The 23,681-nt window shown below is 46.4% G+C and overlaps 1 protein-coding gene across 1 annotated transcript in view; it reads right to left on the reverse strand.

Annotated features, from left to right (window-relative positions):
- The window catches only part of relch (RAB11 binding and LisH domain, coiled-coil and HEAT repeat containing), a 96,166-nt gene that overhangs the window by 38,076 nt on the left and 34,409 nt on the right, over window positions 1–23,681 (reverse strand). The window contains exons 14-17 of the mRNA XM_080752004.1: window positions 4,632–4,744; window positions 3,412–3,502; window positions 2,559–2,630; window positions 1,509–1,649 (exon numbers count right to left, since the gene is read on the reverse strand). Of these exons, the coding sequence (XP_080608130.1) occupies window positions 1,509–1,649; window positions 2,559–2,630; window positions 3,412–3,502; window positions 4,632–4,744 (417 nt within the window). The remainder of the gene's footprint in view (window positions 1–1,508; window positions 1,650–2,558; window positions 2,631–3,411; window positions 3,503–4,631; window positions 4,745–23,681) is intronic.

Genomic DNA, 23,681 nt, shown 5'->3' on the forward strand with positions numbered 1-23,681 from the left:
TCACCGTTATAACAGCTCATCCGCACTGCCTGCGATGCGACGCGAGCAACGCAACGCGAGCGATGAAATCTCATTAACTCTTTTTGTGCCGATCCCGAACTAGTTCGGCTTTATTTCGGCCTTTTGATCGGCTGGTGTGCCGATCCCGAACTAGAGGCCTTACCGAAGCACCGGGCAAAATTTTCGAGCCGGCCGCCGGCCGCGATCTGTTTACATCGGCCCGCGAGAGCGTCGCGCGGCCGATATTTGCCGTCCACTCCAATGCAATCCAGGATCTTTAGAGCTCATTTTCTCTGTTCCATGCATATCCATGAGGTGCGCAAGGTTTAATCACGGCTAAATCGCCGAAAATAGGGCTTCTAAAATGCTTGGTAGCCTATAGCTAACTTCAAGCTAACTTCATCCTGTTCCTGTTCATGACACAAAGGAAAGTGTTCAGGCGCATCATGGCTGCGCACGGCTTGTGCATATACAGCGTATGTCTATGGTGGATTCTCTGGCCATTGGGCGCCCTCATGTGGTGATTCGGGGCACTGTATGAGTTAAAATACATTTGTTTCAATGAGACCGTCCTGACCTACCGCGAGCGACAACGCGTCGTGCCACAGGGAGCCTCTATTTGAGCGAGGTTTCGCAGCGACGTCCATAGAGGTAAATGGCAATGTCCCGCCCCCCATACACTTTATATTATTATTTATTTATTTGACTGGTTCAGGGCCAGGCTACGTCACAACGCAATGGCCGACGCTCCAAAATAAATGCAGTATTTCGCGGGACATCGCGTCGCGTCGCTCGCGGGCAGTGCGGATGAGGTGTTATACTACTGTACCATTCACTCGTAAAATCTCAAGGAGATTGTATTTGGCCGGTTGTCAGGCCACTTTTTAATCTGCGATTTGTGAAACAGCATGACACCCACACACTACTGTGTTTCATCAACAATTAGCACAATGTGGAATTATGATGTTTTGGTAGGCTGTCGCCACAGCCAACCATGTGTCTCTTCTTATCTTTGTACGATTTTACATTTTGGAATGAAAAAGATGTTTCTAACCAGTGACAGGCCGGTTGGGGGAGGGATAGAAACCACATGTCATATTATGCCATGTGTCTCCTGCATCTGTGACATGTAACAATGTCTTTTGTATTGTCCCTGACAATAAACAAAGACATAAATAAATAACATACTAACTGCAGAGGCAGCCAATGTGAGGCCCCGACCTGCCAGTCACAAACACTTTAGGAGTTCTGTGCAGACAATACCAGGTGGATCTGGGATGGAACTAGCCAACAAATCATGCAACTCTAATTCACGCACGCACGTGTCGTGTTGAGACAATCTATTCATCAAATTCTGCAACACACAGTGGAATATTAGGTCCTCAATACATGCTCCTTTCAACGTCATTCAGAACTTCTGAAGGAGCCGAGTTCAAGTTCTGACCCTTCAAACTAGTTTGGAAATGTCCGACGTCGGAAGGAGCAAGTACACAAGTACACACACGGACCTGGGAGTATTTGTCAGGGTCGTCTATGTAGCCCATGATGATGCCCAGACTTTTGACCACCGCCTCTCTGACCATGTCAGCCTTGTCCTCCGTCAGCATCTGTTGCAACATGGACAACACCAAGCTACTGCGGATCTCCTTCTGCAGGGAGAGAGAGAGGGAGAGAGAGAGACAGACAGACAGACAGACAGACAGAGAGAGGATACACAGAGACAGACAGAGAGAGAGAGAGAGAGAGAGAGAGAGAGAGTGAGGCATGTAGAGAAAGAGCCAAGGAGACAGAGACATGAAGAGAAAGAGACAAGGAGAATACAGATCAAGAATGAGTGCATTATACATTTTCAATAATGCATTATGATTGATTATGTGTTTAATAAATAGCACTCAAGGGAAGAATAAACCAAGCAGATGAGAGTGACTGACCACACATCCAGTAAAGTACCTTTCATATTAGGACTGCGCAATTCTTGATCACACTATTCTTAGTAGTAGTGTTGTGATTTAAAGTACAGTATACTTGGCTAATGTACTTTAAAGAGGTGGTGCCATGATTTTTCCCCCCTCTAAAACATGATTATCAGGTAGTATGATTTTACTAGGAGGAAGATATTTTCCAAAAAAGTATACAGAAAGAGTTAAAATTGGGTTTTTATGTGGCCACACCCCCAGTTCATTAAGTATGCATGGATGTCATGGTGGGTGGTGACCCAGCTGAAGTTAGCCACACCCCACAGTGTTGGGTGAATGGTAATTAGGGGAGGAGTTGATTCTGTGATGTAAAAGTATCTGTGTTTTTTAACTGACACTTTTGACCACAAGGTGGCAGCCTCCAAGAGAAAACAAACAAATACCAAGAGAATACATAATTGCTCATAAAAACCACACCAGGGGGTCCAATGATGTACTTTCAACCTCCTAGACACATGAACAACAGAAAAAGTACAAAACTATGGCACCACCCCTTTAAGTACGGTACTACAGTGATTCTCTTTTTCAATAACTAATGCAGCCCTATTTTGCATATAAGAAAGTACATAGTAAAGATCATACAGGGAAGTACGGTGCTAAGGCTCCACAAGACTCTGCCACCAACAACCTCCTCTCTGGGTACTTGTGATTGATCTGAAACAGACACACACACACACACACACACACACACACACACACACACACACACACACACACACACACACACACACACACACACACACACACACACACACACACACACACACACACACACACACACACACACAGATAGAGAGATGGACGGTCATGAGAGGAGAGGGTCAATGTCAAGTCAAGTCAAATGTTATTATAGCCCAATATCACAAAACATGTCCCAAAGGGCTGTACATAAAAATGGAAGGTCACATAAGGATAACAGCTTGGTACCATAAACACCATGCCAGTTGACCCTGTGCAAAACCGCTATTTGTCTTTCTGGCCACAGATTCACACAGACTCCTGACCAGACACAGCTGCTGTTGCGACACCAGCTGATTTGGAGGTCAGGGTCGGTGGAAGCAATGAGTGGCACTTGTTCTTTCTTTTTCGATTTGAGTATTGTTTTGGGGGTGTTTGTGGGAGGAACAGTCATAATATTTGGTTCAGTATGATGTTAAAGTAAAGGGCTGACAGGTGCGTAATAGTGTGGGAAAATAAATATCTACACAGCAGGCAGATTTATTTCCACAGTGACATTTTGAGCACTTTAAGGCTCTTCCTCAAGAAGCAAAAGGAGAAAATGGTGAAATCAGCTAGCACACTGGGACAGTGCGGACAGCGCATCAAAGGCCATTGTGGCCTTATAGGGTATATCATTTCTTTTGAAGGGCATAAGGCCAAATTGAGGGGCAATGGCGGCCATGGCCTTTGTGGCCTCCCTGTTGAGTTAGCGTACCTGTTCCCAGCACTGTGGCAGCAGCTCGGCCTCCACCCGGGTGGGACCCACATGCCTGGCAAACGCCACGCAACCCGTCAAGATCATCTGTCTGTGGGAGTGGATTGACGCACGCACACAGTCGCATACACATGCACGCACACACACAGAGCAGTTAGCAGAAGCTCTAATTTCAAGGTCTCTCCATAACTCTGACAGTGTACAAATGGAAACAAATTTGCTTCCATTTGTACACTGTCAGAGTTACAGATTTGTATGGGTCAATTTAGACCCCCCTAAAGGAACCCACAGAGTCCCTTTGAGAACCACTGCTCTAATTTAGAGCAACAAAGTGCAACATCAGAGTAAAAAGCATTAATCCTAGCTAACACATGGCAGGCTAAATGGTCAATTATGTAGAGTGCAAATAAAAACAATTCGCTGCTACCACGTGACTAGGAAACCAGGTAAACTTCAAACCTAGCATCTGTCTAAAACAACATGTTTAGCATGAAGTTGTCAAGTAACCAACATACAGCACGACCGCAAGGCAAAAGTAGCTTCTATCAAAATCGACAGCAACTAGTGACACAAGGAAATAAGGAGTGCTTATTATATTGAGTGTTATTAGTAAATTCCTTTATAGAACTCATTGTGTTCATGAATTATGCGATGTGTCTTCTATGCATGGGTTACGAATGCAGTTTCCCTGCGTGGGAAGTTCTTCTCTTATCTCAGAGTGTGTCAGTTGCAATTACAGAGAACAGGGAGAAATGATAGTGGCCCCTAACAACACACTCACTGAGGCGGTCTTCCTCATATTCCACTTTATGTCCGTGTTTGCAGGCTAAATATTGCATTATTTGTGTAATTTGGTATGTCATTTGGTACACAGTATCTCTAAAGTCATGTCACCAGTAAGTCCATAATCGGGAGATAAGCGACCGTCAGGTTGCATACACAAACATTAGAAGGCAATCGTAGCATGGATCTGTCCCATTTCCCATATTCCCTCCTGATTGGCTACGATTGCCTTCTAAAGTTTGTGTATGCGACGTGAAGGTCGCTTATCTCCCGATTAGGGAGTCTTACTGGTTTGTGATAAAGAGACATGTATGTGACAATATTAACACTGAGGATGTTCCTGTGTGTTGTGTGTGTGTATATATCTGTGTACTAGTATGTCTGCGTTACATAAATATTGAGGGCGCATGCGCACGCACGCACACACACACACGCACCTCTGCTCATCGTCTGGTCTCTTAATGAGGTTGAACAGTATGTGTAGAAGCTGGTCTCTCTCTTTAGGCTCTGGATGAAGACAGGCCGTGCACAGGATGAGGGGAATCAACTCCTACAAGGCAGACAGACAGACACACAGACACAGAGAGTGAGGGAGAGAGACAGACAGAGAGAGAGAGAGTGCAACACAAAAGACACCAGGTTGGATTAATGTGTATTAGCAGAATGTTACAGTCACTGCAAGGAGAGGGTGGTCAGTAGAGCAGGGGTTCCCAAACTTTTTTGTCATCCAGGCACCCCATGAATATTGTTTTTAATCCGAGGCACCTCTACATTATAATTTTCACTCCCATTTTCACCCTATATTTATAGCATATCGTCGTTGTCGGGTGGAAACCTTGTATGTCCAAAACCGTTCGTTTTGTATTTATCATCTATAAAATGTACTAAGCGTTGTGTGCTTGTAGATCGGCTGTTTTCACTAGTTTTGTGCGACAGTCTTATATGATGAAGCAGGGCTTTGCTTTACCAAAAGACGTACACATTTGAAACTTGGAGATACGAGGTTTCTGCCCAACAGTGACGATATTTTAGTGATTATGTTGCGAGGAAAACGTTGAGATAATTAGCCATTTTGGTTAGAACTGACTGAAAATAACTTTGTACTTCAAGTTTAAAATAACACTAAATATTAAATAGTGTCCAAATAGTGTCGCGGCACCCCTGGACTGCCGTCACGGCACCCCAGGGTGCCCCGTCACCCACTTTGAAAACCCCTGCAGTAGAGGTCACAGGTCAAGCAGGTCCTTCACAGGGGTTGGTTTTTAAAAACAACAGGGGACGAGTGCTAGAGCAGTGGTTCTCAAAGTGGGGTGCAGGGACCCTCAGAGTTCCAAGGGGGTTCCAAATGGACCCTTCACCCATTTGCAACCCATCTTCATATAATTGGTGTTCACTAATGCTCATGTTAAAATGGTAAAAAAAAAAAAAAAAATCCACTCAGTCGGTGTCTCATAGGAGGGCTGTGGACACTTCAGAAACCCTCCTACCGGTGACATCATCGTAAAACAGAAGAAAGAAAAAAAGGTTCTAATGTTTTTATTTGTATTTTTAATTTTATTAACGCTTGGATTCCCCATCGATGATGTCACTGGTAGGCGGGTTTCTGAACTGTCCACAGCTGCCCTCTGAGACACAGACCAGGTAGAATTATTTTTTATTATATTATAATAAGTATTAGTGAGGACAAATTATATTCGCATTCCTAAAACAAAAATGTGATTATAGTAAATTTACACCCATTGATTCTGGATGGGGACCCGAATGCATGGCCCTGGATGGGGACTCAAATGCATGGCACTGGATGGGGAAAGCATCATGGTAAATGTACTATAATAACATTTTTGTCTTAGGAATGCGACAAATACAAACAATATTATTGAACTCAAGTCTCCATGGCGTAAGTAATCAATAGAGAAAAAGTAATTTGGGGGGTGAACTACTCCTTCAAGGCCAATACATGTACCTTCTGAAGTCTGAAAAGCTTCCCCTTCGGACAGGCTTTCTGAACTATTGTTCGGAGTCAGGACATCTGGGGGTGCACGAGTTCTAAGAAAAAGTTCTGAGATCGGCCTTCAGAAGTTCGGAATTTGTAGTTATATCACCTCCATTTCCGAAGAATAGTACTGATTTCGGAAGGAGTATGGATCGCGTTTTACAGGTCTGTAACTCTGAGAGCATTCAAACGGAACCAAATGGAGCCATGAGGGTTCATATGGTTCTGTTTCAATACTCTCTTATGGGGGGCGTTGAAATGTAAGAAAAGTTTGACAACCACTGTGCTAGACAAGTGCTACACGAAAGGGGGGATAAGTCCACAGGGGGCAATAATAATCATAACTTCAACAGAGGACACGTGCAAGATGCTTTAGCACTCGGGTGACTGAAAATAAAAAAACTACCACTCTGACTGCATTTATAGGTCAAATTGACAGGTAAATTCTCTCCCTTTTTGCCCAGGAGAGCAACACCTCCTCCCCTGCTGCCAGCGGGGGTTCTATTGTCTGTTGTTCTATTGACAATAGAACCCCCGCTGGCAGCAGGGGGGGGAGGTGTTGCTCTCCTGGGCAAAAAATTGAAAGAATTTACCTGTCAATTTGACCTATAAATGCAGTCAGAGTGGTATACATGTATATTATTTCATACTTAGGAAATGTTTCAGAAGGGGAAAAAAAACGAGAACATATATCTTGAGTATTTAGGAAAAGTCATGGAAGAGGACATTTCTGAGACCTTCACGGGCAGAGTTATTGCACTTTGCAATCTCAAAATCGGCCAAAATGACCTGTTAGTCACCCATGTGTTAAGGGTACCTTGTTGATGCTAGACCTCACTCAGGCTGGCTGAATCACTGTCACTTCATAAAACATAGCTATCAAAAGGCCTTTCCATTAAGTAACTTTCTTTTAATCGTTTGATTATCTTTAATGTTTTACTTCATATCCACTTTATGTATTTATATATTTGTCATAAATAATTATGCCTGATGATAGTACCGTCTTTCATTTCACACCGCATTTTTGCATACTAGAGGTACGGGCCAATACACGTCTTCACTTATAGAATTAGCAGAACTCGGTTATATAGGATGTTTTTGTTCTGTTTCATGAATCTGTTTTTATTTAAAGCACTTTGTTTAGATAAGGGCTCCTAAGATAAAGTTGATTATTATTTAAAATTACGATTACTATCATTAGTATTATTATTAAAACACCCAGAAGTACACATAGATATTGAGGAGAAACTCACACAGGCACCCATCTTCATACAGTATTTAGCACACACGCACACGCACTCCTTATCCACCACTGCTAAAACCCTGTAGTCAAGAGTTCAGCAACAGTTCACAGAGAGGAGGAGGGGGGGGGGGGGGGGGGGGGGGGGGGGTACAGCAGCTCTCGATACAGGGGCCTCCACGGCCAAACTGTGGTCAGACCCACATTCCCCGCCCCACACACCCAAATTAGAGAGCACACATCGAGTTAAAAATATCATATATTTTTCAAACAAACCTTGGCTTTGACTTTCAGAGGAAGATATAGTATCTCCCTGCCAAGTGCTAGCGAGAGCAGCGAAACCCCAGCGTCGGGAACGTCACGGCCAGAGCGACAGACAAGACAGCCCAGACGTGGACGGTCTTAAAGATAGGATGATGATTCACTGGCTCGCGGCCCTTGTTACAGTAGGTTCGTCTTAAGCCTCTGGCATGATGCGGCTATCAATTCAAAAAAGCCCTAAAAACGTAATAGCAGAGCAGGGGTCATACTAAGTGGTTCCTAGCATGCTTCAGCACGGGGCGAAATCGGTCCCTGCAAGTGAGCGGCGCGCGACCACGGCCTGATAATCATCCCAATTCAACGTAATCTCGCATGTCACGTTCAATCACCGTCTGTCTGGGAACCTCAGGAGGAACCATGAAAAAGGCAGTGCTCCGGAGAGTTGCCCTGGCACCGACCCGGTTAAGTAAATAAATAAATATATTAGAACCAGGGGAAAAAAACACGCACACACATATGAAAGAGCTACGCTGGCCCGGTCGTCCCAGATCTATTTCTGTGCGAGTTCTCCTGTGTTGCTGATGTGAGGAAGTCCTTCAGAGGGCTCTCACTCTCCTCGGGTTGGACCTCGGAGTGGCGCTGCGTCAACATTGTGGCCAGGTGGAGTGGACAGGCTGACGCCAGGGCCTAAAGGCCAGCGGGTGGGGGTAGGGGTGGGGGTGGGAGTGGGGCTTACAACGCCACACTGCTAAAAGAAGCAGGGTTCCTTTGTATTTCTATTTTTATACCAGTTCTCAGACAAGTTTCATGTATTTGACCATGGACCCCCCATCTCAAAGGAATTTGTGCCAGCCCAGATATGCCCATATGAGAAGATGTGTGTAATAATTCCTGAAATATTCAATGTTTTCGTGGGGGTCCGTGGTCTAATGCATACCAAACTGAAGGGTCCTTGAAATCAAGAACCACTGCCCTAATACCACCCATATTCTAACGACGCGCAAATGCACACGCACACAGTTCGCCCTTTTTTTAAGATATATTCATTTTCTTTATGATGACTTTTGGCCTTTTTGAACATTTTGAAATTTGTATTCATTTATATTAACTTTCACATTTCAGACTAAATAAGTCATTTTACATTGACATACCTGTATTTATTCTATTAACTGTTCTGCTGCCCTTGACGATCCTCACCGTCATTAAAACCGGTTACTACACGACGCCATTGACAGCGCTCACCGTCAATCTTACTGTATTTACAGTAAATGTATTAATACTTACAGTATGTAGCTCCGGTCGCGGCCGCATCGGTAATGTCCGCGATTTGTTTAAAATGCACGTTGGGCGTGCACGCGAAGTGAAGCTCCTCCATGTTAAGTCAATGGAGAGGCCCATAAAGAGACTTCATTTACTCCAAATAAGACTTTTAAACCCAAAGCACAGCTCCAAATAGTAATAACAAGGCAAGCCTGGCGGCCGCCATGACACACTGTCACATGACACATGTCATGTGACTAGATGACGTAATCGTTGATGTCATTCAACAGTCCGTGTGTGTACCAAGCCCCCAGAACCCTGGGGGCGCCCTGAAACCAAATGGACATGGTGGCCGTTTTGAGGTACTGCAGTTGGGTCTACTCACATGAACGCGCGTCTAGGCTTCTTTGTATTGACGCGCGTTCATACCGGAAGTGCTCGTTCATGAAAGCGCGTCCATGAACACAAATTATGACGCAAACGGTTTTACTAGCCGGAAGGAGGGGTGAAAACGCCTCATGCGCGGGGATATCTGGTGTCCTCTCTATTCTTATTATAACTCTATGGTGTGTACACACATTCCAGGCAGGCCTTTCACAATAAGAGCGTGTGCTAATGGGCAGATCTGCGTGGCGTCAAAGAAAAGTTAACCCTTCATACCCTGCAGCAGTAATTGTGTTAATCTATAGTATGGGGCAGGGTTGTTTGAGGTAAGGCATTTGCGTAGGCTATACACTCAACAATATATTGGCAATGTATGATTTACATACAGAGATCAAATCTAATTTATACTTGGTTGTGCACTGCCGTCGCGTGCCAAAAGTAGCTGAAACAGTACATGCTCACAACTTGTAGATCGGCTGCTTTCGTGCGCGACACTGCCACGCAAGGAAGGCTTTCAGTGTCCATGTTCAGAGGTTACACTGCTGTTGAATGGCAGTTTCGTTTTTACGTCCCAAGGGCTTGTTTTGGCTCAGTACAACTAGAAACACTTCAATGGGGTATTATTATGTACTCCAAAAGGACACAACTAAAAGCGGGGAAGCTTGAAGACAAACATCCCAATGTTTAAGGGAGAAAAGAAAGCTATTTTTGCCTATAAGCTAAGTAAAACAAGCTTATAGGGTTTGGGTCATGAAGCAGTCTGTACAACCACAGCGCTCCGCTCATAATGTCGGAGGTTATTTGATGATTCTATAATAACCAGCTCATTTATGGTCATTTTCTCCTTTTCATTCTCCTGCTTTTCCACAGAGAGAGGAAAAGCCTAATTTATCTTTTGCATCTGTTTTTGTGACACGTTGACAGCTTGTCAATTGTAGATACTATAATTATTATTCTTTTGTGAATGTTGTGCACCATGCCTTGCACTGGAAATAGCAGATCTACAAGCTCAGCTTGTGCCATGGAAATTGCTCTGCTGCAGCCAGCAAGGCTCTGCAGCGGGTGGTGAAGTCTGCACAAAAAATCACTGCAAGCAGAAGCCTATACCTGACATTGATTTTGTCTTTTGTTTTATGCATCCTAATGTAATCGTATAATTGTGTTTACGTTTGCTTGATGTTCTTTGCAAAGCACATTGAATCGCCTTGTTGTTGAAATGTGCCTGGGTCATCGCCATGCTGGCTTGTCGTGGACATTTAGGTCAAAATTGAATTTTTTGCAACGGACATAAACATGAGTTGATAATAATATTACCAGAAACACATAAGAGCTAGTCCTGAACAAATGGATTTGTACACCCTCAAGAGTTAAGGGGGTCCTTGCAAATAAAACACTTTGAGGACCACTACTAGTGGGACTCCTAATATGCAATGGTGTCGTAGTAAATCAGTGTCATACTGGTCATATTCTGAAGAAAACCTGGAGACTGACATTCAGTAATTGGGCCTTATGAAAACAATACTAACCTTATATACTAACCATATTTTAAATGTATTCTGTCAAAACTTTCTCTAAAATTACACAAATATTTGTGACTCTTCCTGATAATATTCTCTATGTAATCCATAAACATTTTTTTGGTTTAATCATTAATAAATGTATGATTTTTCACTATTTGGAATGTCACACCAAATGATTTAGTGTCACACCGTATGATCATATCGTCATGTGTCAAAGCAAACTGTGTTTTAACCTACCTATTAGTGAGTACTGAACTTTACTGATTGATTCATGGGCATGCATTACCAGCATATCTCTATTATTCTCTGGTCACTGGGCGCCCTCTAGTGGTGATAGGCTGGCATTAAATGAGTTAAAAAATATATAGTTTATACAGCTTGGCTAGATAGGAAGTCATAAGAATGAGTTGTCAATGTCCCTGGTGGATGAATTTGTTAATGCTCTATACCAGGGGTTCTCAAATCTTTTTAGGCTGTGACCCCCAAAATAAACATATTTGAACTGGGGACCCCCACCCTGACAAGCACTTGGAATTGTAGGTATTACATTTAATTTGACTCGGTTTCGCAGATAACTATTGTGAAAATAGCAGATCTACATGCTCACAACACAACGCCTCGCAATCGTCTATTTTCACAACGTTCGCCTCTTGCTTACTTAATATTTGACAGTTTGGCCAGTCCTGTCGGATATTCGACTATTCTAATACTTTAAAGTCGAATAATTCGAATACTAAAAATCACTATTCGTGAATGCCCTAGTAGTTTTTTTTTTTTTATTAAAGAGAAAACAATAAAAATAAAATAATAATAAGCGAATATTCGAATTCGGGGAACAACGTTGAATAGTGACTTTGATATTCAAATATTTGGTGAATGCCCTAGTCTGTATATCGACATATTGATGACCCCTGGAAATGTGCAATAGCTAAACAAATAAAACGGCCTCGTCTTGTCTTACACCAGCAGGAGCAGGAAAAAGGCCACCAACATCATGGGTATCAAGGGCAGCAGTACATGGACTGTTTGTCCCTTCCGGCAGGAGGCTGTGTACTGTACTGTACTGTACTGTTAAGGCATGTTTTCACTACAGTTCCGGAATTTTTCCTGCAAAATAATTAGCATAATGATTTTCAACTTGCCGGGAGTTTTGTTTTTTGGGTGTTTTCACATAAGCAAAAATGTGTAGACTGTGTTGCCAGACTTTGCAAGAGAACTAAGCAACCAGGTGTACGAAAATAATCCCCAAAAAGTGATATTATCTAAGCCACACGAGCACTTTAAAACTACACGCATCGCCACATCAGCTAATTCAAAAATTACCGATCTACAAGATCACAACAAATAAAACGAAACCAGCAACTATCATATACAAGCAACTTTACGGAAATGAAGCCCAGAGTCCCTTATAATTAGCAGACATGGCAACACTTGGACTGAAAGCCCTAAAAAAAAAAGAAAGAAAAAAAAGAAAAACACTCTCCTGTCTCCCCAGTTCGGTGCGTTCACTGCGGTGGCATCGGTGCCTCTCTCTCTCTCTCTCTCACTCTGAACGCTACAAATGGATTTAACTAAACAAAATATTCTTCATGCTCAGCAACAACAACACATAAGGTCCGTTCAAAAAGGATCTAATGCAACGTGTTGCACCTGTGGCTGTGGGCTTTAGATTAGCTGTGGACTCGCACTCGCTCAGTCGCTCGCTGGAAGAGGTTCCAAAAGGAGCTACCGTTGAGAAATCATTGCACTTTTGCAGGCAGCCAGCCATGGTCACAATGCGACTCTACTCTTACTCTATAGCCTAAATAATTATATCCCTAATGCAAGGTGAAGCTGTATTTTATTTCTACTGTATATCCCATTCACATTCAGATCGTTTTCAATCCCAAATACAATGCTTTAACTGTTATTATAATTGGCTCCTTACGCACCTGCTTGTCAAAAAACCGTCAAAAATAACGGTATGCGTTTTCACAGAAGGGAAATTTGTATTCTCACGGTAATTTCACCAAAAATTACTAGGTATTTTGCCGTCAAATTTAGTACCCCAAAACTCCCGGAACACAAAATAAGGGGCCGTTTTCACATGGCATGAATTTCAAAATTGCCGTCATTTTTGAAGAAACTTCCAGAAGTTTTGCTCAATGAAAACGGGGCTTTAGGGACACAACCACCAGCCGTAAGAACTAGAACACCATGACACTTGTTAACTCTGAGACCTTCAACATGTGAAGTCAGTGATGGAAAGTAACAACCGTATATATTTCCAAGTAATTGCCCGGGGGCAAATAGCCGGCGGCTACCAAATACCCACCAGGGGTCTGACACGGTTTTGTGCATCGACTGCTATTCAAATGGATGTAAATAAGTATCGCAAATAGCCGCCGAGCACCAAATAGCCACGGGGGTTCAAATAGATTTTGGCATTACAGAGATAGTTATGCTTAGAATTTGATTAAGTGTCAATGTTGTCTTTCATGACCGGGACCTGAGTAACTAATTTCTTTCGTACATATTACAATAAAACTCGCTTGAACCTTGAGCTTGTAGAGCTGCCATTTCTGGTGCATGGATTTCTGGTAACAGCACACGATTTATATACATCAGGCTTTAGTCTCAAGTTATCTCAGTTTCAGTTACACTCCAGAGTAATTTCAATAAGTATCCACAGTAGAGGATTCCAGGAATCCATAATCTGAACCACTGATAACAGCCTGGATAAACATATAGTATTTGTCCAGTGTGTTATCGGTTACACTGGAAAAGGGAAGTGGATCATGGATGGTCATATTTACTCCATCACTGTAGGCTTTATGAAAGGGTCGGTTGGCCATGAGGAAGGAACTGCACTGTTTTCATCCACAAAGTCTTGCTTAAGAAATTGCCTGATTATCTTAATAGCTTATCAACATGTTTTAGAGTTTGTAATAGCCATACGCCTTCACAAGATTACGCAATTTTAAACGTTCCCACTATTAAATCTGATCTGGGTAAGATCGCTTTACTTTACTATGCCCCACACACGTGGAACTGTCTGTCTGAAATCAAAAAGAAGTTACGCAGTAATACTTAACAAACTTGTCTCTACAACCGCACACTGACCACTCTGGTGTGTTCAAGCAACCAAAAAAAGAAGAAAACGTTTAAATAATCATAACATGGAGGGTCGCACTCAGAATTAAGTCTGGATAACCGAAATGAGGAATATGGTATGGAAAATAAGTTTGACTTTTATTTCTGGGGACCCACCACGTTATGATTTATTAAGACTTTAAATGCAATCAAAGTATCTTTATCTGTAAATAATTCTCTACACTCACAAACAAACAAAAAGGGTACCCATCTCCTAGGTACCGCACAGCCTACACACGAGTGCAGATGTCCTGAATAAAACAAATCGCTTCACTGAACTCCAAAACAAAAGGCTAATTTGCACTCTATCAAATAAAACAAAGAGTTTAAGCAACAGTACGCTAGGAAAACAGACCATTTATCTATAATGAATTAATGTTTTGCCAAGAAACAGAACAGAATGTTAAATAAGGATAATATACCAGATACTGTCTATTATCTAATGATTAGCAGGCTGTTATGAGAGCCAGGTGGCAAGCAGACATTTAGTGCTTTACTGGGCTGTTGGTCTTTCAAGTCAAACTGCCTTTGTTCTCAAGGTCGTGTCACATTCACAAAGCTGGAGTTGAACTTGGTTGCCTGCCAGAGTTGTGAACCGGAAATAGCCGATCTACAAGCTCATGCCACACCACGGTGTGGCCCGGTGTGAGCTTGTAGATCGTTCATTGCACAAAAAGAATTTATTAAGGTGTGTCTCCCAAGCTCAGTTTGGCTGGCCAGTTAGTGTGTGTGTGTGTGTGTGTGTGTGTGTGTGTGTGTGTGTGTGTGTGTGTGTGTGTGTGTGTGTGTGTGTGTGTGTGTGTGTGTGCGCGCGCGCACGCGTGCCCGAGTGGCTGATGAGTGTAACGGACACAGTACAAAGTCCTCGTCACTCAACAGGATCGGTGGTATCTCAGTATTCTTTCTTTTCTTTTTTTATTTGTTTTACACTTCAGTTTGTTTTTCCTAGATTTTGGAAAGGGGCCAAGACTTCCATAACTGTCAGTCGATCATTCAAAAGACATCACGTGGCGATATGCAAAGCAGAGCTGAGCCGCACACTCCCCCCTCCCTCCCCACACACACACTTCTTTCTCCGTCTTTGCGTGCAGAATTCTAGGATAGGTGCCTTTGCACGAACCCACACATGACTAGGCACCTGTGTAGGTATGTCTGGAGGCTATAGTTAGAGGGAAGTGACAGTGAATTACAACCAGTGTGAAAGAAGTACTCAGATGTACTACTTAAAAGTAAAAGACAAGTAGCAACAATATAATAAATTACCCTGTCACAAGTAAACTCAAAATGTTACTTGAAGCTATTATGATATCACGACAACAACAGTATTGCTACCGTGCGCACTCAGGCGGGCACGCACGTGCACGCACGCACACACACACACGCGCATGCACACGCGCGCCACACACACACACACACACACACACACACACACACACACACACACACACACACACACACACACACACACACACACACACGTTTGCAATTGCTACTTTGTGGGGACATTACACATAGTCTACTATCTTTGTGGGGACATTCCATTCATTTTAACCCTAACCCTAAACCCTAACCCTAACCCTAACCCTTAACCTAACCCCCTAACCCCTGGGGACGTATTGATTTGTCCCCACATGGTTTTTTCCCTGGATTGTACTATCTTTGTGGGGACATGAGGTCCCCACAAAGATAGCTTTGCAAGCCCACACACACACACACACACACACACACACACACACACACACACACACACACACACACACACACACACACACACACACACACACACACACACACACACACCATCAGAATCAAGGAGATGAGGGTTGATTAACATTTAATAAGGTTATTGGGAATCACTTAACATTTGCGTTCCATAACAGTTAATCTTTAAAGGTCCTTACAAACTGAGTGTTTATTTTGTGGAACAACATTAAACGTATAGGTTCCGAACGGAACCATGTTTATTTAATACCGGAGGACAAGGTCCCCCATTGGGATAACAGCGCCATCTGGCGCTGCAACAGAGTAAAACTCATAAGCTCCCGTACGAGAAATATCATTTGTCGGAAGGGCTGTCAATCACAAACGAGGGCACCGCCCCCGAGTGTATATAAGCCCTGCGGGCTATCATAACTTCCTCTAAAGCCGCACCTCTGCGCCCGCAACTAGCGAACCGAGGGGCTTTATTCTGGGGGACCTTGTCCTCCGGTATTAAATAAACATGGTTCCGTTCGGAACCTATACGTTTATTGTCATACCTCCAGACAAGGTCCCCCATTGGGACTCATACACTCCCCGAGAAGCCATGAACCGACAAGACTGTCGTTCACACCGACCACACCCGGAAGGAGGTCCCGTCAACCGACGTGACCCCTTTCAGGACTGATCCGACCCAGGCCCACAGGGCCTGGGCGTGTTTAGACAGAAAAGAGACCCTGACAGACCGAGGCCTGCCATATGCACTAAGGGCAGACACAGGTCCGCCTTATAATACTACAGTAATATAAGGGAAAAGACTCAGGGTCCCCCCCCAGGTATCCTAGAGACAGTAGCAAGCTGTCCCAGGAAGGGGAGAGAGCCGCCCCACTACATAGTAGGCGGGGCAGCAGCACCTAGAACCGTATGCGCCATAGCAGAAGGCGCAACGTCCAGGTGACAGTAGGTCGCAAAGGTGGACGGCGAAGACCAATTCGCCGCCGCACAAATCTCCTCAATGGAGACACCTTTGGACAAAACCCTAGAGGTAGACACACCCCTAGTACTGTGGGCCTCAAGTGCTTCCGGCACTTCAGACCCAGCCCGGGTGTAAGCCAACCTAACAGCATCCACAATCCATCTCGACAGAGTGGGTTTGGACACCGCTTTTCGCTGACGGGCATTCATGACCACGAAAAGCTGAGAGTAGACCTGCTGACCACCGTCTTGTCACAGTAGGCCTTCAGGCCCTAACTGGACAAAGACAATGAAGACGCCTATCCTCCTCCGATGCAAACGGAGGAGGATGGAAAGCCGTCAAAACAACAGGTTCCTTCGGGACCACTCGGTTCTTAGGAATAAAACTCAATTGAGGTTTAAGAAGAACCTTGGAGTCATTATTGAGAAACCTCATACAATCAGGGCTCACAGAGAGCGCAAGAAGGTCGCTCACACGCTTAGCCGTAGACAAGGCAAGCAAAAGAGCTGTCTTGAAACTTAAATGTTTCAAAGAGGTCCTCCCAATCGGTTCAAAGGGTGCCTTGCAAAGGCCCTCAAGAACCACTTGTAGATCCCAAGCAGGGAACAAAAAACCAGTCACAGGTTTTAAACGGTCGACACCGTGTATGAACTTGACCACCTCAGGGAATTTAGAAAGGCCCATGCCTGACACCCCCAGGTGACAGGCATCAAAAGCCGCTAAATAACCCCTAAGCGTAGAGAACGCCAGACCAAGGTCCAGGCGGTCCCGCAAGAAAACTAACGCCTTCTGGGCTGGAGCCAAGTGAGCCACCACAGGTGGCTCCTGTAGCTCACACCAGTCCCAGAAAACATTCCACCTTCCATCACATACCACCCTAGTGGAGGGGGCTTTAGCACTCTGAAAAGTAGCTACAACCGCCATTGAGAAGCCTGCGGCTAGCAGGTTCTCCCTCTCACAGGCCAAAACCACAGGTCTAAGGCCTGGGGGTCGGGATGGAAGATATCGTCCCCCGCCTGGCGCAGCAGGTCCCTATGCAAGGGGAGCTGCCAGGGGGACCGGTAGAGCAGTGGGGTGATCAGAGACCTCCACACTCCCCTGGACGGTGCCACGAGAAGAACCTCCAGGTTGGAACTCCTGATCCTCTCCAGTGTGGGAAGGATCAGTTCCAGCGGTTGGAAGGCATAGAGACGGCCTTCCGGCCACTCGTGTGCGAACGCATCCACCCCCAGAGGCGAAGGTCCCCTCACTGAGAAGTAGAGGGGGCACTTCGCGTTCTCCTGGGAAGCAAAGAGATCGAACCGAGGTTGACCGAACCTGGAGAAGATCTGTCTCACCACCGCATGGTGGAGAGACCAATCCTCGTAGCGAGGCTCCCCCCTGGACAACAGATCGGCGCCGCCGTTCTGAAGGCCTGGAACATGGGAGGCTCTAAAGGACCTCAGGCGCGGTACGCACCAGAGAGTCATCTCGCGTGCCAGCTGATCCAGCGTGCGCGAGGAGAGGCCGCCTTGCTTTGTTGAGAAAGTACAAGGCTGCCATGTCGTCCGTCCTGACCAGGACATGACAACCCCGGAGAAACGGTTCAAAATACTTGAGAGCCAAGTAGATCGCCATTAACTCCAGATAACTGAAGTGGTACTCCAACGTGGCCGGGGTCCACAGACCCCTGGCTGAGCGCCCCTCGTGGGTGGCGTCCCAGCCCGAGCGGCTGGCGTCTGTGGTGATCACCTTGCGTGACACCACCACGCCTATGGAGACTCCACTCATTAACAACGCCTGGTCCCGCCATGGGACCAGCGCGTCCATGCAGGCCTGGCTGACCACCACTTCCCTGCACCCTTGCAGGGGAGGAATCCTGAGCGTCAGTGTCCACCGCCAGAACGGTCTCATATGAAACCTGCCCAGGCGAAGAAGTTGCACCGCTGAAACCATCAGCCCTGCCAACTTCATACACTCCTTGTAACTGACCACTTGGTCCAATTTGAAAGGAGCGAAGACACGTCAGGAACCTGTCCACCCCCTCCAGAGAGAGGCGGGTAGACATCGTGGTCGAATCCAGAGGGACCCCAAGAAGGAGATCTGCTGGGAAAGCGTCAACATACTTTTGCCAAAAAGACGTTGAAAACCCAAGGCCTTCAGGTGGGCCAACACCAAGTTGGTGTGATATCCCTAATCCAGAAGGGATGCAGCCCCCCCCCCCCTTTTTTCCCGAACCAGGAAAAATTCGAGTCCAGAAACCAAGCTGGTTCAGGTCTCGTAAGAGCTCTACTACAGCACCATTGCATAGTACCGAGCTTATTTCCTCACTCAGAGCCCCTGCTTACAAGCGCGAGCTCAAGTGTAATTACCCCAGCTGGAAGCGGGGGTGGTTCAAGAAATGCAATCTCAGGCCACGTGTTACTGACGTAACACCCATTGCTCGGATTGCACAGTCTCCAATGTTTATCAGAATACCAACAAGGGTATTAAATAAACAAGGGTTCCGTTCGGAACCTAACCGTTTCACACAACGTGCTAACGTGCTGTGAAACGAGGGAGAAACCGTTAGGTTGCACGGGGGAGAAGGAACGTTGGGGATTAGCACTTCCGTATCCGGGAAGCTCCCCTCCTTATCCGGTGACGGCCGCGCCAACGGACGTGACGTCAACATGTTGAACGGTGGTGGAAAGAGAAACAGAAAGAGCATTCTGCGAAATACGGTTCGTTACGTAAAAACATTTACCCCAGCACGGGGAAGAACGTGTAAACGTTTAAACCAGATCTGAGGCCTTTAATAGTTCCTTGCAGGGAAAATTAGGCCAACTCATAATCCCACACACCGACAGTGAAACACTTCCTGTCCTGCACTAGAATCGACACTACAGTGCCGTTTAGTGTAGGCAGAGGAAAAATGCACATAGGAGAAACCGCACCACTGTGAACCGCAGTTAACATGGGTGGGAACCTCAGCATGTCTGCAACCCATTCTGATTTGCAAGACTGGGAAATCTGTTATCGTGAGTGAGTAGAAAGCCCTGCATGGGCTTCATTACACTGAGCGGTTGCAAGCGATAAGAGGTTGTCCGTGCAAGTGTAGTAGGAGTGAGCAGGCCACGCTCGCTCAAAACACTTTTTTTTTTTTTTTTTTTTTTTTTTTTACTTGGGGACAAGGGAGGCAGTAACCATTTTCATTATCCCTGCATGGAATAAGGAAAATAAATATTAGCGCCTGGGGAAAGGAGGTCCCTGTGTAGTCAGGGACCCCTGTACCCACAGTCCAAGGTCATTTACGCCACCTCATCCCACAGGTTCTGTGGGAGGAGTCCGGCTCGGCGTCCCTGAAGAGTGTTAAGATGCTGTACATAACACTCCATACTCCTGTTCTGAACTGAACTCGGCACGACAGTGCCGCTCAGTGGAGACAGAGGAGAAATAGCACAGAAGAGAAGCTTTGTTATTGTGACTAATAGCAAAACAGTGGAGCCCATTGCAAACCAGGGAAAACCTTTTAATTGTCACCAGTCTGCAGGACTGGGACAATAAGTAATCCATTGAGTGAATAAAGAACCCTGCATGGGTCTCTATACACTGACTGGCTGTAAGCAGAGAGGAGGGTCCTTTGTGCTAGGGACTGAGAGGTAGGTAAACAAAAGTTTTGTTTCGACTACTATACTCTTACTGATGACATGGGAAAAAGCTACTGGGCAACAGAGATTTTCATTCTCCCCTGCGTGGGACAGAACTCAAACGTCTGCATTCGGGGGGAGGAGGACCGTGTGCCGTCACGGAACCCAGACCCCGTGGAGGGCTAGGCCCTCAACCCTATGTCATCTAACACACACACTTCCCACAAGCCTTGTGGGGAGAGCTGTGTTCAGTGCGCTTGGGCGCAAGTAAGTGGTCTCCTTGAGCCCCACCATGTGGAAAAAACCACAGTCCGGGTGCCGCAGACCCAGGCCCCCTTCCACTGGTACAGTGGAGGGGAGAGCGGGATATACTGGGGCGCCGCCGACCCATTCCACTCCTTCTGCATGGAGGAGGGGAGAGAGGGGGTAGAGGCGGAGGTGGGCGGAAGGATGCAGGGTCCTCGTGGAACCGAGGACTTGCAAGACTCACTTGTAGGAGGAATACTGGGAGAAGAGCCTTCAACCCAATTCCTTGCTGAGCAACGGAGAAGCCTTGGGGTTGTACCGCCTGAGCGGAACTACTGGGCCGGGAGGGAAAGGTTCCATATCCGGGCACGTATCCGTATCCGCTAGACGCCGGGCCGGAAGGCGCGGAGTCACCGGCGGAAAGAGCGTTTCCGTTTCCGGTACGCTTATTTCCGTATCCGGTGGGGGACGAACATGTGACCTCCGGGCCGGAAGGCGCGGAGTCACCGGCGGAAAGAGCGTTTCCGTTTCCGGTACGCTTAATTCCGTATCCGGTGGGGGACCCAAGAAGCCTCGCTTGTTTAATAATACATGCGACACACAACGTGGAGCCCGGGGGACAGGGTTCAACGCATAAGTAACATAATCCCCGGCTCGGGGAATTGTATTTACGTTTATAACCTGTGCTAAGGCCTTTATATGCTTCCTTGCGGGAAGACGAGGCCGACCCTGGGTGATATGTGTTGGCTTCTTCCCTGACGCTAAGACGTAGGGCACCAGCGGCGCGCTGGAGCCCCCAATAGGCGTTGTGGCTGCAGGCGGGAACCGGAGCCGCCGCTAGTCGCCCCCGGCGTGGGAGCGGCCGGGCGGACTAGCAGGCTCTCCTCCCTGGAACGGCGGAGCCGAACCGGCGGGAGAGAGGGCGAGGGCCGGCGTGTGGTCCCGTGAAGTTGCAGAACGCCAGCCGTAGGGCCCCAGCGGCGCGCTGGAGCCCCCGATAGGCGTAGTGGCTGCAGGTTGCAGCCCGGGGCGGGAAGCAGCGCTGTGGCGTACAGCGCCGCGAGCCCCGGAGGCAGAAACAACGTGGCGTCGTGGCTGCAGGCGGGAAAACACCACGCCGCTAGCCGCCCCCGGCATGGGAGCGGCCGGGCGGGCTAGCAGGTTCTCCTCCCTGGGACGGCGGCCAGCCGAACCGGCGGGAGAGAGGGCGAGAACCAGCGAGTAGTCCCGTGACGTTGCAGCCGTCCGCCGTAGGGCACCAGCGGCGCGCTGGAGCCCCCTATAGGCGTAGTGGCTGCAGGCTGCGGCCCGGGGCGAGAAGCAGCGCTGTGGCGTACAGCGCCGCGAGCCCCGGAGGCAGCAGAGTCCGGTGGAGGGAAACCAGGCAGGCCACAAGGCTAGTGGAGGCTAAGTGAAGGAAGCACAAACAGCGGGCACCGCTGCGTGCCCACAAAACCTGCCAGGAGAGGCCCGTAGCCCTGGTCGGCGAGACCAGGGCGGCGGGGACAACACGAGAAACCACCGGACAAACATTGGAAAGTCCTAGCCAGCTAGAAGTAAAGAAAATAGCGACACCCAGCTAGGGCGCGCTAGCAATCAGTGCCCTGGTGAGGGCCTTCTAGCATGAGGCTATCAACAAAGGAACGAGCAAGCAAGGCACTTGCTAACACTCGAAAGACTCACCACATGAAGCAGCCTGCGGGATCATCGAAGGAAATTCCGAGGGTGGGTGTCCTCACCAGCGATAAGTCTCCAGCATCGAGCACACTTCCAGGGGAACAAGGATAGCAGCATGCTAGCCGAGGGCCGTGGAACAACGATAGCTTGAAGCTAGGCTAAGCTACAAGAGGCTATCGGACAATAACAAGCTCAGAGAAGAAGCTGGAAACTTACAGCGAGGAAACAGGTGAGAACGCCGAACCTGTTGGAACTGAAGAATAAAGACGTACAGGAGATATTCTATAAAGGCCAGTGGCCGACTTCCTAGCCGTCGCTTAGGCTAAACTTTACAGAAAATTATACTTATCTGGCTGAGTTCGCGATACTCTAGTTGCAGGCAAGCAGAGGTGCGGAAGAGGAAGTTATGATAGCCCGCAGGGCTTATATACACTCGGGGGCGGTGCCCTCGTTTGTGATTGACAGCCCTTCCGACAAATGATATTTCTCGTACGGGAGCTTATGAGTTTTACTCTGTTGCAGCGCCAGATGGCGCTGTTATCCCAATGGGGGACCTTGTCTGGAGGTATGACAATAAACTGTTGTTTGTGTTATGAGTGCATCCACAGCACATTCCACACAGAACGCAAATATTATAACGCAAAAACCAAACATATAACTGATAAATCACAGATACATTTTCGTGTTGTTTATTCCAGTGGTTCTCAAAGTGGGGTCCGGGAACCCCCAGGGGTCCTTTTGAGGGGGTTCCAGGGGTCCCAACAACTCCCAAGCAAAATTTGTTAATACAACATCAAAATCAGTTTAACCGCTTTAACCCTATAGATCAGCAATTTGAAAATTGCTAATTTCAAACTTACAGTATCTTTGCATTGCATTTTCTTTTCTTTTGTTTTAACAACACAAATCATGTATGGGACAAGATATTTTAAGGCCAAATACATATTAATTTGGGGGTCCGTGACATGAAAATGTTTGAAAAGCACCGTTTTATTCATTATACTCCTGGTGTGTAAAGACCTTTAGACCTATAATTGACTGCACTGGACTCATCTTCAATTAAACTCACTCCAGACTTCCTCAACAAATTAGATACAAAAGATTAGGAGAGAGACAGCCAATGACAAGAGGAGCAGAATAGAATGGGAAGCTACCATATAAGGACAGGACGAGGTGAGAGAACGCACAGGTTTAGACGTTAACATAAACCCACTGCACAGTACAGACTCCTGCATACTGCAGGCCTTGACTTTAAATGTGTGTAATTTAACACTTTCTGAAATAATATAATGTAATATTATTGCTGTCGGGCAGAAACCTTGTATCTCCATATTTAACCCTTTTAGAGTTTTTTGTATATTAATAGCCTACTTCGTCTTACAAGAATACCGTACAAAAATAGCAAACATAACCCATGTACACAGTACAAGCTCATGACGCGATGCAACGTCTTGCCGATCGTCTATTTTCACTATTTTGGAAACTTTTGGGG

The sequence above is a fragment of the Nannobrachium achirus genome (assembly GCF_963921795.1).
Source record: "Nannobrachium achirus genome assembly, chromosome: 21".
Lineage (NCBI taxonomy): Eukaryota > Metazoa > Chordata > Actinopteri > Myctophiformes > Myctophidae > Nannobrachium > Nannobrachium achirus.